This window comes from Mobula birostris, chromosome 24 (assembly GCF_030028105.1).
Source record: "Mobula birostris isolate sMobBir1 chromosome 24, sMobBir1.hap1, whole genome shotgun sequence".
NCBI classification, from domain to species: domain Eukaryota; kingdom Metazoa; phylum Chordata; class Chondrichthyes; order Myliobatiformes; family Myliobatidae; genus Mobula; species Mobula birostris.
Genome location: NC_092393.1, coordinates 63,110,715 through 63,130,498, shown reverse-complemented (window position 1 = coordinate 63,130,498; position 19,784 = coordinate 63,110,715). Strand labels below are relative to the sequence as shown.

At 50.0% G+C, this 19,784-nt stretch overlaps 1 protein-coding gene across 1 annotated transcript in view; it reads left to right on the top strand.

Annotated features, from left to right (window-relative positions):
- The window catches only part of scpep1 (serine carboxypeptidase 1), a 47,958-nt gene that overhangs the window by 25,708 nt on the left and 2,466 nt on the right, over positions 1-19,784 (top strand). Inside the window, exons 6-11 of the mRNA XM_072242497.1 lie at positions 318-390; positions 645-682; positions 951-1,079; positions 2,202-2,283; positions 12,522-12,635; positions 13,900-14,037. Coding sequence (XP_072098598.1) covers positions 318-390; positions 645-682; positions 951-1,079; positions 2,202-2,283; positions 12,522-12,635; positions 13,900-14,037 — 574 coding nt within the window. The remainder of the gene's footprint in view (positions 1-317; positions 391-644; positions 683-950; positions 1,080-2,201; positions 2,284-12,521; positions 12,636-13,899; positions 14,038-19,784) is intronic.

Below are 19,784 nucleotides of genomic sequence, written 5' to 3'. Positions count from 1 at the left end.
TACCTATGTCGTTGGTACCAATATGTACCACGACCTCTGGCTGTTCTCCTTCCCACTTTAGGATATCATGGACGCGATCAGAAACATCCCGGACCCTGGCACCGGGGAGGCAAACTACCATCCGTGTTTCTTTCCTGCGTCCACAGAATTACCTGTCTGACACCCTAACTATAGAATCCCCTATCACTGCTGCCATCCTCTTCCTTTCCCTACCCTTCTGAGCCAGGGGTGGGGTTCTCGCCCAGGATAGCTGTGGTGGTCGGACGGGACGGGGGGATGTGAGCTGATACAGACGGTGACTGGGTCTCCCCCCACAGGCTGTGGTCCACAAGAAGGTCAAGTGCCTCTTTGCTGGGGTGGCCCTGGGTGATTCCTGGATCTCCCCACTAGGTATGTACTGTACTGGGGGTGGGGGGAGGCTAAGGGAGGGGGCAGTTGGGGACAAAGCCAGAACAGGAGTGGCTTGACTCTCCTTGGGTGGGGGAGGGGACAGTCTGGGTGGGAAGGGGGCAAGTTTGGAGTTTGAGGGATTTGGAGAGCTGGGATATTTGGGAGTTTGTGTGTGGAGAGGGGAGGGGAGGGTCAGTGGGTAGGGAAGCAACTCCTCCATCAGATACTGACAGTTTTCTCCCCTGTTCTCACAGACTCAGTTCTCTCCTGGGGACCCTTCCTTCACAGCATGGTGAGTTGGCAGGTGGGCTGTGTCACCCAATCGGTCCTTGTCGCCCACCCTGTTCGATCCCCCCCACCCCGTCGCCCGCCCTATATCACCCTGACCCAACCAGTTCTCATCTCTTCCGCCCCCTCATCCCTGACTGACCGTTCCTCCAACATTGTCACTGTCGTCTCCCCCAACCTGTGGCCTCGCTGAGCCCTGAATGCTCTCTCTGTCTGACCTATTTGCCCACCTCCGCACCCCTCACTTCCCCGTCTGACTGCCCTGCCTACAGTCTCTGCTAGATGACCGGGGCCTGGACGAGGTCAGTGCCACTGCAGCCAAGGTCCAGGCAGCCATCGAAGCCGGGCAATACCAGCAGGCTACCGAGCTGTGGGCCCAGACTGAGGACATCATTGAGAGGGTGAGCTGACTGCCGTCTGCCTCTCGGGGCAGGGGGAGTCGTGGCTTGGGCGGGGTTTGTCACAGATCGTGGTCTGGCGCAGGGTGAGGGATGCCGGTGAGGACTTGGGGTGCTGACGTGACCTGTAACGCAGAGAGGTGGAGTCTGAGTTGCAGGAGGTTGGGTTTGTGCTGGGATGGTGCGGGGGTGGGAGGAGGTCGGTGGGTTCGGGGGTTTGTCCTGGGACAGTGCGGGGGTGGGGGAGGTCAGTGGGTTCTGGGGTTAGTCCTGGGACAGTGCGGGGGTGGGGGAGGTCAGTGGGTTCTGGGGTTTGTCCTGGGATGGTGCGGGGGTGGGGGGAGATCAGTGGGTTCTGGGGTATGTCCTGGGACAGTGTGGGGGTGGGGGGAGATCAGTGGGTTCTGGGGTTTGTCTTGGCATGGTGCAGGGGTGGGGGAGATCAGTGGGTTCTGGGGTTTGTCCTGGCATGGTGCAGGGGTGGGGGGAGGTCAGTGGGTTCTGGGGTTTGTCCTGGGACAGTGCGGGGATGGGGGGAGGTCAGTGGGTTCTGGGGTTTGTCCTGGGACAGTGCGGGGGTGGGGGGAGGTCAGTGGGTTCCGGGTTTGTCCTGGGACAGTGCGGGGGTGAGGGGAGGTCAGTGGGTTCTGGGGTTTGTCCTGGGACGGTGCGGGGGTGGGGGGAGGTCAGTGGGTTCCGGGGTTTGTCCTGGGACAGTGCGGGAGTGGGGGTAGGTCAGTGGGTTCCGGGGTTTGTCCTGGGACAGTGCGGGGGTGGGGGGAGGTCAGTGGGTTCTGGGGTTTGTCCTGGGACAGTGCGGGGGTGAGGGGAGGTCAGTGGGTTCTGGGGTTTGTCCTGGGACAGTGTGGGGGTGGGGGGAGGTCAGTGGGTTTTGGAGTTTGTCCTGTCCTGGGATGGTGCAGGGGTGGGGGGAGGTCAGTGGGTTCTGGGGTTTGTCCTGGGACAGTGCGGGGGTGGGGGGAGGTCAGTGGGTTTTGGAGTTTGTCCTGTCCTGGGATGGTGCAGGGGTGAGGAAGGTCATTGGGTTCCGGGGTTTGTCCTGGGATGATGGGGTTGGACTCGGATGGGGGCTGTTCACAGTAACAGGTCCCTGTTCTCTGGCAGTGCACAAATGGCGTGAACTTCTACAACATCCTGAAGGAACAGAGCCCACAGCAATCTCCCGGAGAGAGGAGTCAACACCTGGGTCTGTGATTAGGGGGAGATCTGCTCCAGGGAGAGGGTGGTGAAGGGGTGGTACTGAGGGAGGGTCACACTGTGGGACAGATGGTGGTGCGTGAGGTCTTGAGAAAGTCAATTTATCTCAGAACAAACCCTGTAGAACAGTGACAAGGATGGAGGAAGGTGTAGGAGAGAGGTGTTTCATCTTTGGCAGGGGGACTGCAGCAGTTTCCTTCTCAGAGGAATGCTATTTTCCCAGGTTTTGTTGAGTCTGTGCTCAGACTGTGGCAGCGACGTTGGCTGGCGGATTGCCAAGGTTTATGTCTGTAACTTTAGCTGGGAGCTGGGACGGATTTCACCAGTTGATAACATCAGTAAATCATCTCCCAGTTGGAGTACTCGTGTGGGACAACTGGGAGAAAAGTTTTGCAGCGAAACCTTGACTTTTGCTTGGACGGTATACATCAGAGTGGCCTGGCCAGGCACCAGGATGGACAGTACTGCAGTTTCATCACGCAGATTTCCCTGCCCGTCTGGAGGAGACTACTATTCTTTCTCTCGTCTCAGAACTGCTCTTCAAAAGATTGATAAGTGTTGTGACTGAGTTCATTCAGCGGCATTTTATTTCTGACTGTGTGGGGCTGCGGCTCCAAAATGGTGAGACCTCACTCCTCCACAGGAGCTGTAGCTTCTGACAAAAGAACTCTTGAAGGGCTGTTACCTTTCAGACTGATAACTTTAAAAACTCGTAGTGCAGTGTGATATCACTGCACCTCCGAGAGCAAATGCAGAAGTTGGCTCTCATGCCTGTGCCTGTGGGTGGGGATAAGGGCGTTATTGGGATCAGTAAGATGCACCAAAAGTCCCCTTTCTGCCTACGGTCTGCTAAAAGAGGTGTCCCTGGCCATACGTAGTGTGGTAAAGGTGGAAGGGGTCTCCGTGTTGATAGAGGCGGTGTCAGGCCCCATACACAAGGTGGCCCTCTATAACGTGCACCTTCACCTCCAGCAAGCAGACCTCCTCCCTCAGCTGTGTTCTTTGGGTGGGGCGAGGTTGCCGGTCACCCGTATACTGCTCAAGACAAGCGGAGGTCATTTTGAGCAGGGGTGTACTTTCCACCCTAAGGTATTCACGGAGCTGGATTGGCTGGGGCATGCTGAGGGGTACTTTCATGTGTGGCACCGGAGGGAGCATTACAAAATTCGGTGGGCAACCGGCCAGCCATGTGGTCTTGTCTGCGAAGAGTCTGGGCACATTTGTAAGACTTGCCCGAAACGCCAGGCAGCCAACTCCACAGGACTTCCCCCTCCCCCCCCGACCCGATGGCAGGGGTGGCAGGGACGAGCGTGGCATGGTTGGTGAGGAGGGGTGGGTTGAGGTAAAGGGCTGGAAGGCCAAGAGGAAGAAAACAAATCTCCAGGCTTCTCCACTGCAGGAGAAAGAACCAGGGCCTTTCCTTATCCCAGCCTGGAGGACATGAATCTCTCTGCAGCTCACCAAGGGTCTGGAGAAGCCATGAAAGGAGGGAACCCAGAGTCCCTCGGAAATGAAGGTCACAGGACCTCCCCACGTCAACTGACAACAAGGAAGAGGTGCGTACCCTCTATCTAAAAATAGGGAACCAACTGAGGGGGAAGATTTAGCCCTGCAAAAGGCTGCATACTTGGGGCACGCCGCCCTGGAGCAGGAAGCTGGTCCCATGACTCAGGAACCATCCGTGGAAAGAGACTCGCTCTCAGCCGAGACAGCGTCTCCTGAGCTTGTAGCCTCTTGTTTGATGGGTAGCCCTGCCGAACAGGGGTTGTCTAACGGGGCATGGAGTAGAGTGCTCGGATCATGCACCTGCCGGGGAGGGGATTAACACTGATGGACACGGAGTTGCTTGTGGCCGGGGGGCGGGGTGGGGGGTCACCTGTGGGGTTAGACTGTAGCCTCTATAGAAGCAAAGTTCCCTTCTGGAGGTCACTGGGCCCCAGTGTCCAATGGATCTGGAATACGGGATCAACGTACTCACTGAAGCAGTGGATTGCCAGGGTCACGATAAGTGGGGAGGTTGCTACTGCTTCGTGTTACCCCCCCCCCCCAGGGATGGATAACTGAGGTGACACGGATGCAGAGGTGAGTGAGGCCGAGGACTTTGAGAAGGCCGATGGAATGCCCAAACCAGGGAGAGCAGTGGCAGTCAGCAGAGGGCCAGTCCTGCCCTGCCCTGCCCTGCCCTGCCCTGCCCTGCCCTGCCCTGCCCTGCCCTGCCCTGCCCTGCCCTGCCCTGCCTCGCCTCGCCTCGCCTCAGGAACAGACTGTGGGTGCTATTACCAACCCAGGAGGGCCAGTCCTACCCTGCCCTGCCCTGCCCTGCCCTGCCCTGCCCTGCCCTGCCCTGCCCTGCCCTGCCCTGCCCTGCCCTGCCCTGCCTCAGGAACAGACTGTGGGTGCTATTACCAACCCAGGAGGGCCAGTCCTGACCTGCACTGCCTCAGGAACAGGCTGTGGGTGCTATTACCAACCCAGGAGGAGCGGGGTCCGGGTCTCCTGAGTCCTGAGATTGATACTGGACCTGCTATTAGAGACTGAGACAGGGCAGGTGACAGAAGTTTGTGCAGGTGAACACTTGGCATCCAATGATCACAATACCACTAGTTTCAAATTAAATATGCAAATAGATAGGTGGAGTCTGTGATTCTAAATTGGAGAAAGGCCAATTTTGATAGTTTCAGAAAGGTTCTGGCAAGTGTGAATTGGGACAGGCTCTTTCTGGAAAAGGTGTACTTGGTAAGTGGGAGGCCTTCAAAAGTGAAATTTTGAGAGTACAAAGTGTGCATGTCAGAATAAGAGGTAAAGATAACAGATATAGGTAACCACGGTTTTCAAGAGATATTGAGGCTTTGGTTAAGAAAAATAAAGAAAGTGTGTTGCAGGTATGAACTAATGAGGTGCTTATGCAGTGTAAGAAATGCAGGAGAACACTTAAAGAAATTAGGAGGGCATTCGTATCTTTCAAGAAAGAAATCAGGAGGGCTAAAAAAAAGGCATGAAGTTGCTCTAGCAGACAAGGTGAAGGAGAATCCTAAGGAATTCTGTAGATATGTTAAGAGAAAAAGAATTGCAAGGGACAAAATTGGTCCTCTGGAAGATCAGAATGGTGATCGATGCGTGGAGCCAAAAGAGATGGGAAGATCTTAAATGAATTTTTTGCATCTGTATTTGCATCTGAGGAGATGGATAGAGTCTATAGAAGTCAATGATAAAGGATGAGGTCTCAGTGTACTTGAAGGTACATGATAAAATAGGCCATAGTCAGCATGGTTTCCTCAAGGAAAATCTTGGCTAACAAATCTGTTGGAATTCATTAAAGAAATAACAAGCAGGATAGACAAAGGAGAATTCGTTTATGTTGTGTACTTGGATTTTCAGAAGGCCTTTGACAAGGTGTCACACATGAGGCTGCTTAACAAGCTACGAGTCCATGGTATTACAAGAAAGATTCTACCATGGATAAGGCAGTGGCTGATTGGCAGGAGGAAAAGAGTTGGAATAAAGGGGGCCTTTTCTAACTGGCTGCCTGGGACTAGTGGTGTTCCACAGGGGTCCTTGTTGGACAGATTTTTTTACATTATGTGTCGATGGTTTGGATGATGGAATTGATGGCTTTGTTGCAAAATTTGCAAACAATAGGAATGTAGGTGGAGGGCAGGTAGTTTTGAGGAAGTAGAGAGGCTACAGAAAGACTTGAACAGATTAGGAGAATGGGCAGAAAAATGGCAGATGGAACACAGTGTCGGGAAGTGTATGGTCATGCACTTCGGTAGAAAAAAATGAAAGGATTGACTATTGTCTAAGTGGAGAGGAAATACAAAAAAACTGAGGTGCAAAAGGACTTGGGAGTCCTTATGCAGGGCTCACTATAGGTTAATTTGCAGGTTGAGACCGTGGGGCAGCAAATGCGATGTTCTAAAACCCTGGTGAGGCTTCACTTGGAGTATTGTGAGCAGTTTTGAGGCCCCTTATCTTGGAAAGGATGTGCTGAAAGTGAGGAGAGTTCAAAGGAGGTTCACTAAGATGATTCCGGATTGAATGGCTTGTCATATGAGGAGTGTTTGATGGCTCTGGGCCTGTACTCACTAGAATTCAGAAGAATGAGGGGTGACCTCACTGGGCATCAAATGGTGAAAGGCCTTGATAGAGTGGATAGAAACATAGAAAAACTAGAGCACAATACAGGCACTTTGGCCCACAGTGCTATGCCAAACATGTACATACTTTAGAAATTACCTAGGGTTACCCGTAGCCCTCTTAAAAGACCCTATCGTATCCACCTCCACCACCATTGCTGGCAGCCCATCCCACGCACTCACCACTCTCTGTGTATATAAAAAAAAACTTACCCCTGACATCTCCTCTGTACCTACTTCCAAACACCTTAAAACTGTGCCCTCTCGTGATAGCTATTTCAGCCCTGGGAAAAAGCCTCTGACTATCCACACAATCAATGCCTCTCATAATCTTATACACCTCTATCAGGTCACCTCTCATCCTCTGTTACTCCAAGGAGAAAAGGCCGAGTTCACTCAACCTATTCTCATAAGACATGCTCCCCAATTCAGGCAACATCCTTGTAAATCTCCTCTGTACCCTTTCTATAGTTTCTACATCCTTCCTGTAGTGAGGTGATCAGAACTGAGCACAGTACTCTAAGTAGGGTCTGACCAGGGTCCACATTACCTGTAATATTACCTCTTTGTTCTTAAACTCAATCCCACGGTTGATGAAGGCCATTGCAGTCTTAACCACAGAGTCAACCTGCACAGCAGCTTTGAGTATCCTATGGACTCAGACCCCAAGATCCCTCTGATCCTCCACACTGCCAAGAGTCTTACCATTAATACTATATTCTGCCATCATATTTGACCTACCAAAATGAACCACCTACCTCTTCCTGTAGATGCTGCCTGGCCTGCTGTGTTCAACAGTAATTTTTTGTGTGTGTTGCTTGAATTTCCATCATCTGCAGATTTCCTCGTGTTTGCACCTCTCACTTATCTGGGTTGAACTCCAGCTGCCACTTCTCAGCCCAATTTTGCATCCTATCAATGTCCCACTGTAAACTCTGACAGCCCTCCACACTATCCACAACACCCCCAACCTTTGTGTCATCAGCAAATTTACTAACCCATCCCTCCACTTCCTCATCCAGGTCATTGATAAAAATTATGAAGAGAAGAGGTCCCAGAACAGATCCCTGAGGCACACCACGGGTGTCCGACCTCCATGCAGAATATGACCTGAATACAACCACTCTTTGCCTTCTGTGGGTAAGCCAATTCTGGATCCACAAAGCAAGGTCCCCTTGGATCCCATGCCTCCTTACTTTCTCAATAACCCTTGCATGGGGTACGTTATCAAATGCCTTGCTGAAATCCATATACACCACATCTACTGCTCTACCTTCATCAACGTGTTTTGTCACATCTTAAAAAAATTCAATCAGGCTTGTAAAGCACGACCTGCCTTTGACAAGAGAGAATGGTGGGGCAGTCTTAGACCAAGGACACATCCTCTAAATAGAGGGACATCCACTTAAAACAGAGCTGAGGTGGAATTTCTTTAGCAGGAGTGGTGAATCTGTGGAATTTGTTGCCACAGGTGTATGTGGAGGCCAAGTTTTTGTGTATATTTAAGGCAGAACTTCACAGATTCTTGAATGGTCAGCACATGAAGGGAAACAGAGAGAAGGCAGGAGACTTGGGTCTGAGAGGAAAATTGGATCAGCCATGATGAAATGGTGGAGCAAATTTGATGGGCCAAATGGCTAATTCTGCTCCTATATTTTATGGTCTTATAACAGCATCAGCTTCTTGGACCCTATACAGATTACAGAGGAGGAGGTGCTTGCTGTCTTGAGGCAAATTCGGATGGTTAAATCCCCAGGGCTTGACAAGATTTCCCTTGGACCCTGCAGGAGGCAAGTGCAGAAATTGCTGGGGCCCTTCCAGCAATATTTAAATCATCTTTAGTGACAGGCGAGGTACCAGAGGATTGCAGGATAGCCAATGTTCTTCTGCTACCTAAGAAAAGCTGGAAACATAAACCGGGAAATTATCGGCCGGTGAGTCTGACCTCAGTAGTGGGAAAGTTATTGGAAGGTATTCTAAGGTACCAGCTATGAATAATTGGATAGATAGGTACTGCTTAAGGATGGTCAACATGGCTTCATGTGTGGTAAGTCATGTCTAACCAGTCTTGAGGAGTTTTTTGAGGAAGTTACCAGGAAAGTCGATGAAGGTATTTGACAAGGTCCGACATGGGAGGTTAGTCAAGAAATTCAGTTGCTTGGCATTCAGGATGAGGTAGTAAATTGGATAAGACATGGGCTTTGCAGGTGAAGCCATAGAGTGGTAGTAGAGTGTTGCCTCTTTGACTGGAGGACACGTGGATCAGTGCTGTGTCTGTTGTTGTTTGTTATCCATATCAATGATCTGGATGATAATGTGGTTAACTTGATTGGTAAATTTGCAGATGACACCAAGATTGGGGATGTAGTGAACAGCGAGGAAGAGTATCATGTCTGTCAGTGGGATCTAGACCAGCTGGAAAAATGGGCTAAAAAATGGCAGATGAAATTCAATGCAGAAAAGTGTGAGGTCTTGCACTTATTTAGGACCAACCAGCGTAGGTCTTACACAGTGAACGGTAGGGCACTGAGGAGTGTGTCCAAACAAAGGGATCTGAGAATACAGGGTCATCATTCATTGAAGGTGGCAGCACAGGTAGATCGGGTGATAAAAAAAGAAATTTTGGCACATAGACCTTCATAAATCGATATATTGATTACAGGAGATGGGATGTTATGTTGAAGTTGTATAAGGTTTTGGTGAGGCCTAATTTGAAGAGTGTGTAGTTTTGGTCACCTACCTACAAGAAAGATGTAAACAAGGTTGAAAGAGTACAGAGAACCAATTTCCCCCGGTATCAATAAAGTATGACTATGACTACTATGAAAAGAAAATTTACAACAATGTTATATGGAAATATTGAATAAGTTAGAAATGTAGAAAATTGGGAGAAAATTTGATAGTAGTATACAAAATTATAAAGTGTATAGATACTGTAAATGTAAGCAGGCTTTTTGTACTGAGGTTGGGTGGGACTACAACCAGAGGTCTTGGGTTAAGGATAAAAAGTGAAATGCTTAAGCAGAACATGAGGGGAAACTTCATTCAGAGGGCCATAAGAATGTGGAACGAGCTACCTTCACAAATTCTGCATGCTAGCCTGATTTCAATGTTTAAGAGAAGTTTGGACAGGTACATGGATGGCAGGAGTATGAAGGGCTATGGTCCTGGTGTAGGCCGATGGGAGTAGGCAGGTTAAATGATTTGGCGTGAACTAGAAGTTTGAAGGGCCGGCTTCTGTGCTGTTCTTCTCTATGACTCTATCACTTGCCAATGACCAATGGGTGCACCTGCCTGGGATCATGCAATCCGTTCACACATCCCTTAAAAAGAAGTGGGAAGTCATGACAGAGCGACGCCGTTTCTGTGAGTTCCTGAAAGCCCGGTAGGGGTGGATAGGCGCAGGGTAAGGAGGCCTACTCCCACTGGCCTGGGTGTTGGCAAGAAGACGTAGTACTTTCATGAAGGTCAGAGTAGTGAGTAATATCAATGGCGACAGGGAGATGTACCACGGATTCCACCATCTCTCGGTCCTTGGGGAACGGAGATATGCAGTGAGCTTCCTGCAGAAAACACACACGTTCCAGGAGACAAATTCACCTGGCTCCTGAATTGGCGTGGGAAGGTCTACGTGAGTCACCTCAGCTCCAATTCAAGCAGGGTGGTGATATTGTTGCCCCCAAACTTCCAGCCGGATTTACTGAAAGTAAATCAGCTCAAGCCAGGCTGCCTGCTGCATCTCGCCATGTGCTTGGGTGATGGACCATTATACTTTGTTAATGTGCATGTCCCTGTTTTGGGAGATGGCTGTGCTGTTGGCTACTTTGAGGTAAGTGTGTCCTCATGGCAGTTGAGCATCAGTGCAGCTGCTTGGATCTTTCGACTTGGTCGACGAATGGTGGAACCTCCATTCTGACTCCTGTGCCTGAGGTTTGCAACTCAACCAACTACAAATTTCCAGGACACATATCTGCCACGTGTCAGCGGCCTCCATTCTCAGACCACTGCCTGGTATGGATGGATGGTCATTCTGTCTGTTTTAGGAAGCGTGGAGGGGAGAGCACAGGGCTTTCCCCTCCCTGAGGCTGTGGTGGGTCTGACTCTTTTGCAAGGAATACCTTGTCCATCCGTCCTGTGAGGTAGGCCTGTCAGTTGCCTTTCTCTCTCTCTCAATCAGGAGATGGCATTTGACAGGGTGAATCATAACTAATTCCTCAGGAGTCTGCACGTGTTCAGACTCGGATCACGTTTTCTTGCCTGTGTCCGTCTGTTGTATGCTGCCACTCTTGACGGCACCCATTTGCTTCATGAGGGGGCTGTGTCAGGGCTGCCCATTGGGGCAACTGTACTCTGTGTAGAGCCTTTCCACTGCCACCTACAGAAGCCGTTGACAGATCTGGTTCTTCGCGAGCCGGAGATGAAGGTAGTCCTTTCAGCTTATGCCAGCGATCTCCTCCGTACGATCACTGACCCTGTTGAAGCAACACTGCCAGCAGATCTCCTGAGCTGCGTCCTCTGCTAGGGTCAAGAGGAGCAAGTGCTCTGGTCTTTTAGTGGGTCAGTGGGAGATGGAATCCTCGTCAGAGCTAAGACCATTTATGTGGAGCACCACGTACCTCCTCTGTCTGGGGGTGCACCTCAGATCCACTGTGGAGACTCAGCAGGCAAGCTGGCAGGACCTAGATTCGAAAGTTACTGCCTGGTTGGGACGCTGGTCGGGTCTACTCCACGTAATCTTATACCGGGCAGAATATTGGTCATTAATCAGCTGATAGCCTCCATGTTTTTGTACCGGCTGGTCACTTTAGTCCTGCCCACTCTATTTGTCACCAAAACCCAGAGGAAGCTGGTGGAGGACTGTGAGGCAACTGGAGGCATTGGGTCTCTGCTGTGGTCCTGTGTCTTCTGAGTGAGGAGGGCATCAGTCACTGGTGTGCACAGGGATCCAGCTAGCAGCTCACTGCTTCAGGACCCTGCATAGATACATGTTCACTGAGCACTCTCCGAGAGTCGACACGCTGGAGGCACTGACATCGGCAGGGTTTGTGGCTCCCTGAGGGAAGCATCAGTCGTTCCACGATGTGTGAGCTGCCACAGGTCTGGGATAGGGTCTCCTATAGTCAGAGAGCGCCTGCAGGAAGCAGCATGCGGGGCTGTGGGGGAGGTGGTTTCACATCCTGGCAGGACGGGTGCGGATGGCTCCGACCACACCAACCCTGCTCCACCGTTGGCGCTTGTGGGACCCAAACCCCAAAATCTCCTTTGGGAGCCAGTCCCACACAGCATGAGCTGCCTCCTGGAGTTACCTGCTGTGCCATTCTGTGATGTGCCAATGCTCTCTTGCACACTTTTCACTTCTTTGCCCCTGCCTGCTGTCTGGAAACGCCGTGACAGTTCGTCTTCCCATCAGGCGGTGAGGGAGATCCCCAGTGTTAGTCTCTCTATGCAGGAGTCTTTCCCCGGTACATTGGGGACTTGGGGTGGATGGTGCTGCACTGGGCACTACTGTGTAATAGAAATCAGAGCAGGTTCACTGATGCCCCACTCACGTGTCCTGTCTGTGGATCGGAGGGGTCAGTGGTCCATGTCTATGTGGAGTGTGAGAGGTTGCAGCACTTGTTTGAATAGCTGAAGGGGCTGCTCCTCATGTTCTGCCAGTACTGCAGCCCCACGGTCCTGGTATATGGGCTGGTAGTAAGTGGGGGGGCTGCTCAGAGGATGTCCTGGTGGGCTTGCTCTTGCAGCTGGCCAAGATGGCCATTCGCAGGTCCAGTCAATGAGATGTCGAGGGTTCTGCCCGATCTGACCACAAGCCCCTCTTCCAGAGCCACATACACACCAGGGTGAGGGTGCATGTGATCGTGGGGGTTCAGTGGGGGATTTCCGTGAACAATGGCCCCCAGGGAACTGAGTGCATTAAAGGTGGTAATAACTGTACTTCCACTTGAATTCACTATTGTAATGCTTAACCTTTGTATGTCTTTTGGGTCACACCGTGGGAGAGGGCGGTACTGAGGGAGGGTCACACTATGGGAGAGGTCAGTACGAGTCCCTCCCCCCAGCACCTACTGACAACACCTGTGTCTCTCAGTCAGCCTATTCCAACGACATGTGCATCCCCTGCAACATCGCAGCCTGGCAGAACTGATGAACGGACCAATAAGGAAGAAGCTAAAGATCATCCCAGACTTCGTAGAGTGGGGCGGTAAGGGGTGGAGGAAGGGTGCTATGGGTGAGGGGGTGCTGGGGCGGGAGGAGGGGGAGTTGGGAAGTTTTGAGATTGGTTGGGGAGATTGTTCGGGTGGGTGGGTTAGGAGGGGATGTTCAGATTGTGGTTGGTGTTGGGAGGAGGGTCAGGTTGGGAAGGGAAGGGTTATGGTCATATTGGGGAAATTGAGGCTGGTGTTGGGAGGAGGGTAGGGTTGGGGAGGGATGGTTGGGTAAGTTAGGATTGGTGTTGGGAGTAGGTTGAGGTTGTATTGGGATTGGCTTTAAGATGAGGTTGGGATTGGTATTGGGAAGCAGTTGTCGCATTGAGAGGAGTTTGAGGTTGTGGTTGTATTGGGATCCGTGTTGGGAGGAGGTCGCGGTTGGGATTCGTGTTGGGAGGAGGTAGCAGTTGGGATTATGGTTGGGAGGAGGTTGCAATTGTTTAGAGACTGGGATTGGAAGGGGGTTGTGGTTATGTTGGGATTGGTGTTTGGAGGTGATTGTGATGGGATTATGCTGGGAAGGAGTTTGTGATTCAGTGTGGCGTTGGAAAGAGGTTGCAGTTGTGTTGGGATCATGGTTGGGAGGAGGTTGCAGTTTGTTGGGTCTGATTGTTCAGGATACCATGGGGTCTCCAACCTCTAGACCCGATTCCAGATTTACTGACTTTGGTCTTCTTCCAAAGACTGAGTGACACTTTGCACCATGTACTGATGATTGAAACCTGAGTCATTAGGGGCATATACATTTGTAGATAAATGAGAACATTATTGGAGGTTCACTGAGATGTGGACAGACAGGAGAGAAAGAGACATTGATAGTCCAGACAGAATACTGGGAAATGGGATTTAATCCAGATATGTGTGAAGTGGTGAAACAAGGTGAGGGAATGTGCTGCATTGGGGGGGTAGAGGATCTGAGCAAGTTTGTGTCCAGAGGTGTTTAAAGTCAGAAGGACAGGACAAAAGCCTCACTGAATAGTACGGCCACAGAATACATGGGCAGGAAGTATACACGGCACTAGACCAAACTTGGAGCACTGCCTACCCTACAGGGTGACCTACCAACACTGGTGCTGAGGGGAATCATGAGGATGTTGCGGGGGTTTGTGTGAGGGAATGTTCTGCCACACACAGGGTAGATGTGGTCTAAAGCTCTTGGCTGTGCTGTAACACGGGCGGGACTGCCCTCTCTAATTGAGATGGGAGGATGGCATCTGATGAGAAACAATTTTAATAGAATGTTCTCTTCCATTAAAGGTCAGGCCAATGAGGTCTTCAGAAATATGGAGGGTGATTTTATGAGGCCGGTGATTGACACAGTTGATCAATTGTTGGCTGCAGGTGTCAACGTCACAGTCTATAATGGACAGCTGGACCTGATTGTGGACTCATTGGGTAAGGCTGTCCCTGCCTTTCCCCACAGGTCTCTTAAGGAACTAGCAGAATGGCAGTGTCACTTACCGTAACATCTGCCCCTTGGTACACCCCCTCCCGTGCGCTGCGTCCTCTTTCACAGACTGGTGTCAGTGCCTGTAGCCAGTGGCCTGTCTCTCATTACACCAACTGCTGCCTGCATGGCACCAGGAACTCGTGAGTAAGAAGTTTGCTGGGAACAAGTTCTAGAGCATAGCTGGTTTGGGTATTTGATCCTCCACAATATTCCACGTGGGAATTTAAACTGGAGGTGGCAGTGTTTTTTTTACAAGGTCGAGTTGCAAGCTCGACATCAACCCGGCACGGATGGAGAGCGCGCTTGGGAGCGGTCTGTCACTGGATTGAACTCGGGCACCTCCGTTCTCGAGCCTGGCACTGATCTCACTGCGCCACCAGCCGACCTGATGGCCACACATATATAGCTTTATATGTTTCACTGAGGTCGTCTCTTACTCTGTGAACTGAAAAGGAGACAGTCCAAGTCTGGGTATTCCAGGAACTTCCCTTGTGCTCCTTGGGTTGTTTTTCCTTCCTTAGGATCTGTATGCCCTGGAGAACTGAGGCAGACGTCTCTTCTCAAAACCTCGTACAATAAAGGCCAGATTAATATCTGCCTCCCTGTCTGTTACTGCAGTTGCTTTGTATCTTTCAGAGGTTCATGTACAAAGGCATCCTCGCTCCTATAAACACCATTTCAAATAATCTGCCCCTCAAAAGGAATAGTGAGGTAGTGTTCCTGATCCACTCACAAATCTGATGGCGGAGGGGGGGCTCTTGGTGATGGATGCTGATTCCCATTTGTGGGGAGGGTTGTGGGATTGATACAGAATTGTAAATAGATTCACACACCCCACCCCCTTTCTTCTCTCTCTCTCCGTCTCTGTGTTGTCAACACACACAAAATGCTGGAGGAACTCAGCAGGTCAGGCAGCATCCGTTGAAATGAATAAACAGTCGACATTTCTGACTAAGCCCCTTCTTCAGGACTGGAAAAGAAGAGGCAAAAATCCCAGAATAAGAGGGTGGGGGGAGGGAAAGGAAGTGATGGATGAAGCCAGGTGGGTGAGAGAGGTAGGATGAAGTAAGAAGCTGGGAGGAGATGAGTGGAAGAATGTGAAGGGCTGGAGAAGGGAAATCCGATAGGAGAGAAGAATGGGCCAGGAAGGTGGAGGGGCACCAGAGATGATAGACAGGTGAGGAGAAGAGGTAAGAGGCTAGAGTGGAGAATAGAAGAGGAGGCAAGGGGGAGGGGAAGAATTACCAGAAAGAGAAATAGATATTCATGCCATCAAGTTGGAGGCTACCCAGACGAAATATAAGGTGCTGCTCCTCCACCCTGAGGGTGGCCTTGTCTTGGCACAAGAGAAGGCCATGGATCAACATGTCGGAAAGGGAATGGAAGTCGGAATTAAAATATCTGGGTACCGGGAAAATTCGTTTTTGGCAGATGGAATGGAGGTGCTCGGCAAAGCTGGAGAGAGTCCAGAGGAGGTTCGTGTGGGTGATTCCAGAATGAAAGGGTTAACACATGAGCATTTGGCAGCTTTGGAACTGAATTGAATTGGATTGACTTTATTACTTACATCCTTCACGTACATGAGGTGTAAAAATCTTTATGTTATGTTTCCATCTAAATATGCAATGTGCACTTTATAGTAATTTGTAATGAATAGTATGTACAACAGGACAGTCAGTATAGAAGTGCAATCGTATCAGCATGAATTAATCAGACTGATGACCTGGTGGAAGAAGCTGTCCTGGAGCCTGTTGGTCCTGGCTCTTATGCTGCGGTACCACTTCTGCAGCATAAAAGATTGGTTGGGATGACTCGGGTCCCCAATGATCCTATGGGCCTTTTTTACACACCTGTCTTTGTAGATGTCCTGATTAGTGGGAAGTTCACATCTACAGATGTGCTGGGCTATCCACACCACTCTCTGCAGAGACCTGTGATTGAGGGAGGTACAGTTCCCATACCAGGCAGTGATGCAGCCAGTCAGGATGCTCTCAAATGTGCCCCTGTAGAAAGTTGTTCAGATTTGGGGGCCCATACCAAACCTCTTCAACCGTCTGAGGTGAGAGAGGTGCTGTTGTGCTGTTTTCACCACATAGCCGGTATGTACAGACTAAGTGAGGTCCTCGGTGACGTGAGTACCGAGGAACTTAAAGCTGTTCACCCTCTCAACCCCAGATCCATTGATGTCAATAGGGATTCGTCTGTCTCTTCTCCTGTAGTCTATAACCAGCCCCTTTGATTTTTCGACATTGAACTTATAGAACATAGAATAGTACAGCACAGTACAGGCCCTTTGGCCCACATTGTTGTGCCGACCCTCAAACCCTGCGTCCCATATAACCCCCCACCTTAAATTCCTCCATCTACCTGTCTAGTAGTCTCTTAAATTAACTAGTGTATCTGCCTCCACCACTGACTCAGGCAGTGCATTCCACGCACCAACCACTCTCTGAGTAAAAAACCTTCCTCTAATATCCCCCTTGAACTTCCCACCCCTTACCTTAAAGCCATGTCCCCTTGTATTGAGCAGTGGTGCCCTGGGGAAGAGGCACTGGCTGTCCACTCTATCTATTCCTCTTAATATCTTGTATACCTCTATCATGTCTCCTCTCATCCTCCTTCTCTCCAAAGAGTAAAGCCCTAGCTCCCTTAATCTCTGATCATAATCCATACTCTCTAAACCAGGCAGCATCCTGGTAAATCTCCTCTGTACCCTTTCCAATGCTTCCACATCCTTCCTATAGTGAGGCGACCAGAACTGGACACAGTACTCCAAGTGTGGCCTAACCAGAGTTTTATACAGCTGCATCATTACCTCGCGACTCTTAAACTCTGACCCTTGACTTATGAAAGCTAACACCCCATAAGCTGTCTTCATTATCCTATTTACCTGTGAGGCAACTTTCAGGGATCTGTGGACATGTAACCCGAGATCCCTCTGCTCCTCCACACTACCAAGTATCCTGCCATTTACTTTGTACTCTGCCTTGGAGTTTGTCCTTCCAAAGTGTACCACCTTACACTTCTCCGGGTTGAACTCCATCTGCCACTTCTCAGCCCATTTCTGCAACCTATTAATGTCTCTCTGCAATCTTCGACAATCCTCTACACTATCTACAACACCACCAACTTTTGTGTCGTCTGCAAACTTGCCAACCCACCCTTCTACCCCCACATCCAGGTCGTTAATGAAAATCATGAAAATTAGAGGTCCCAGAACCAATCCTTGTGGGACACCACTAGTCACAATCCTCCAATCTGAATGTACTCCCTCTGCCTTCTGCAGGCAAGCCAATTCTGAATCCACCTGGCCAAATTTCCCTGGATCCCATGCCCTCTGACTTTCTGAATAAGCCTACTGTGTGGAACCTTGTCAAATGCCTTACTAAAATCCATATAGATCACATCCACTGCACTACCCTCATCTATATGCCTGGTCACCTCCTCAAAGAACTCTATCAGGCTTTTTAGACACGATCTGCCCTTCACAAAGCCATGTTGACTGTCCCTGATCAGACCATGATTCTCTAAATGCCCAGAGATCCTATCTCAAAGAATCTTTTCCAACAGCTTTCCCACCACAGACGCAAGGCTCACTGGTCTATAATTACCCGGACTATCCCTTCTACCTTTTTTTGAACAAGGGGACAACATTCGCCTCCCTCCAATCCTCCGGTACCATTCCCGTGGACAACGAGGACATAAAGATCCTAGCCAGAGGCTCAGCAATCTTTTCCCTCGCCTCGTGGAGCAGCCTGGGGAATATTCCGTCAGGCCCCAGAGATTTATCTGTCCTAATGTTTTTTAACAACTCCAACACCTCCTCTCCCTTAATATCTACATGCTCCAGAACATCAACCTCACTCATATTGTCCTCACCATCATCAAGTTCCCTCTCATTGGTGAATACTGAAGAGAAGTATTCATTGAGGACCTCGCTCACTTCCACAGCCTCCAGGCACATCTTGCCACCTTTATCTCTAATTGGTCCTACCTTCACTCCTATCATCCTTTTGTTCTTCACATCATTGAAGAATGCCTTGGGGTTTTCCTTTACCCTACTTGCCAAGGCCTTCTCATGCCCCCTTCTTGCTCTTCTCAGCCCCTTCCTAAGCTCTTTTCTTGCTTCCCTATATTCCTCAATAGACCTATCTGATCCTTGCTTCCTAAACCTCATGTATGCTCCCTTCTTCCACCTGATTAGATTTTCCAGCTCACTTGTCGCCCATGGTTCCTTCACCCTACCATTCTTTATCTTCCTCACCGGGACAAATTTATCCCTAACATCCTGCAAGAGATCTCTAAACATCAGCCACATGTCCATAGTACATTTCCCTGCAGAAACATTATTCCAGTTCACACCCGCAAGTTCTAGCCTCATAGCCTCATAATTTGCCCTTCCCCAATTAAAAATTTTCCTGTCCTCTCTGATTCTATCCTTTTCCGTGATGAAGGCCATTGAGGGAGAGGATGTTTTCTTGACAACACTGTGTCAGGGTGATAACTTCTTCTCTGTAGGCTGCCTCATTATTATTTGAGATTAGACCTGTACTCACTGGAATTTAGAAGATTGCGGGGTCTCGGGGGTGGGAGAATCTCCTTAAAACCTACCGAGTGTTGAAAGGACTAGGTAGGATGGATGTGGAGAGAAAGTTTCTTATGGTGGGTGTTACCCAGAACTAGAGGGCACAGCCTCAAAACTGAGGGGCAACTCTTTAGAACAGAGGTAAGGAGGAATTTTTTTTTTAGCCAGAGAGTAGTAAATCTATGGAATGCCCTCCCACAGTGTCCAGTGGAGGCCAAGTCCATGCATATGTTTAAGGCAGAAGTTGATCGTTTCCTGATCTGTCAGGGCATCAAATGATATGGCAAGAAGGCAGGTGTATGGGGTTGAGTGGGATCCAGGATCAGCCATGATGGAATGGCCTAATTCTGGTCCTATGTCTTAAGGTCTTAAAGTGGTCACCCAATTTTTGACAGGTTTCACCGATACAGAGGAGGCCGCATTGGGAGCAGCAGATACACTAGACAATCCCAGAAGATTCAGAGCTTAAGTGTCTCCTCACCTGGAAGGAGTGGTTTGGGGTTTCTGAATGGAGGCGAGGGAGGAGATTATGGGCAGGTGTAGCACTTTGGCCTCTTGCAGGGAGAAGTGCCGGGAGGGAGATTAGTGGGGAGGGGTGAATAGACAAGGGAATCATGGAGGGAGTGATCCCTGGGAAAAGTGGAGAGTGGAGAGAAAGGTAAAGATGTGTTTGGTGGTAGGGTCTTGTTGAAAACGGCGAATGTGGAGAATGATATGTTGGATGCGGAGGCTCATGGGATGGTAGGTGAGGATAAGAACTCTATCCCTGTTAAGACAGCGTAAAGATGGGGTGAGCGTGGATGTTCAGGAAATGGAGGGGATACAGGTGAGCGCAGCATCAATGGAGGAGGAAGGGAAACCCTGTTCTGTGAAGAAGGAGGACATTTCTGATGTGGGAGAAAGAAAGGAACTGAGAAAAGGGAAAAGCATTTTTACAGGAGACAGGGTGCCGAGAGGTATAGTCAAGATAGCCATGGGAATCGCTAGGTTTATAAAAAGATATTGGTAGACAGTTTGTCTCCAGAGATGGAAACAGAGAGACAGAGAAAGGGGAAGGAGGTGTCAGGAATGGACCAAGTGAATTTAAGGGCAGGGTGGAAGATGGAG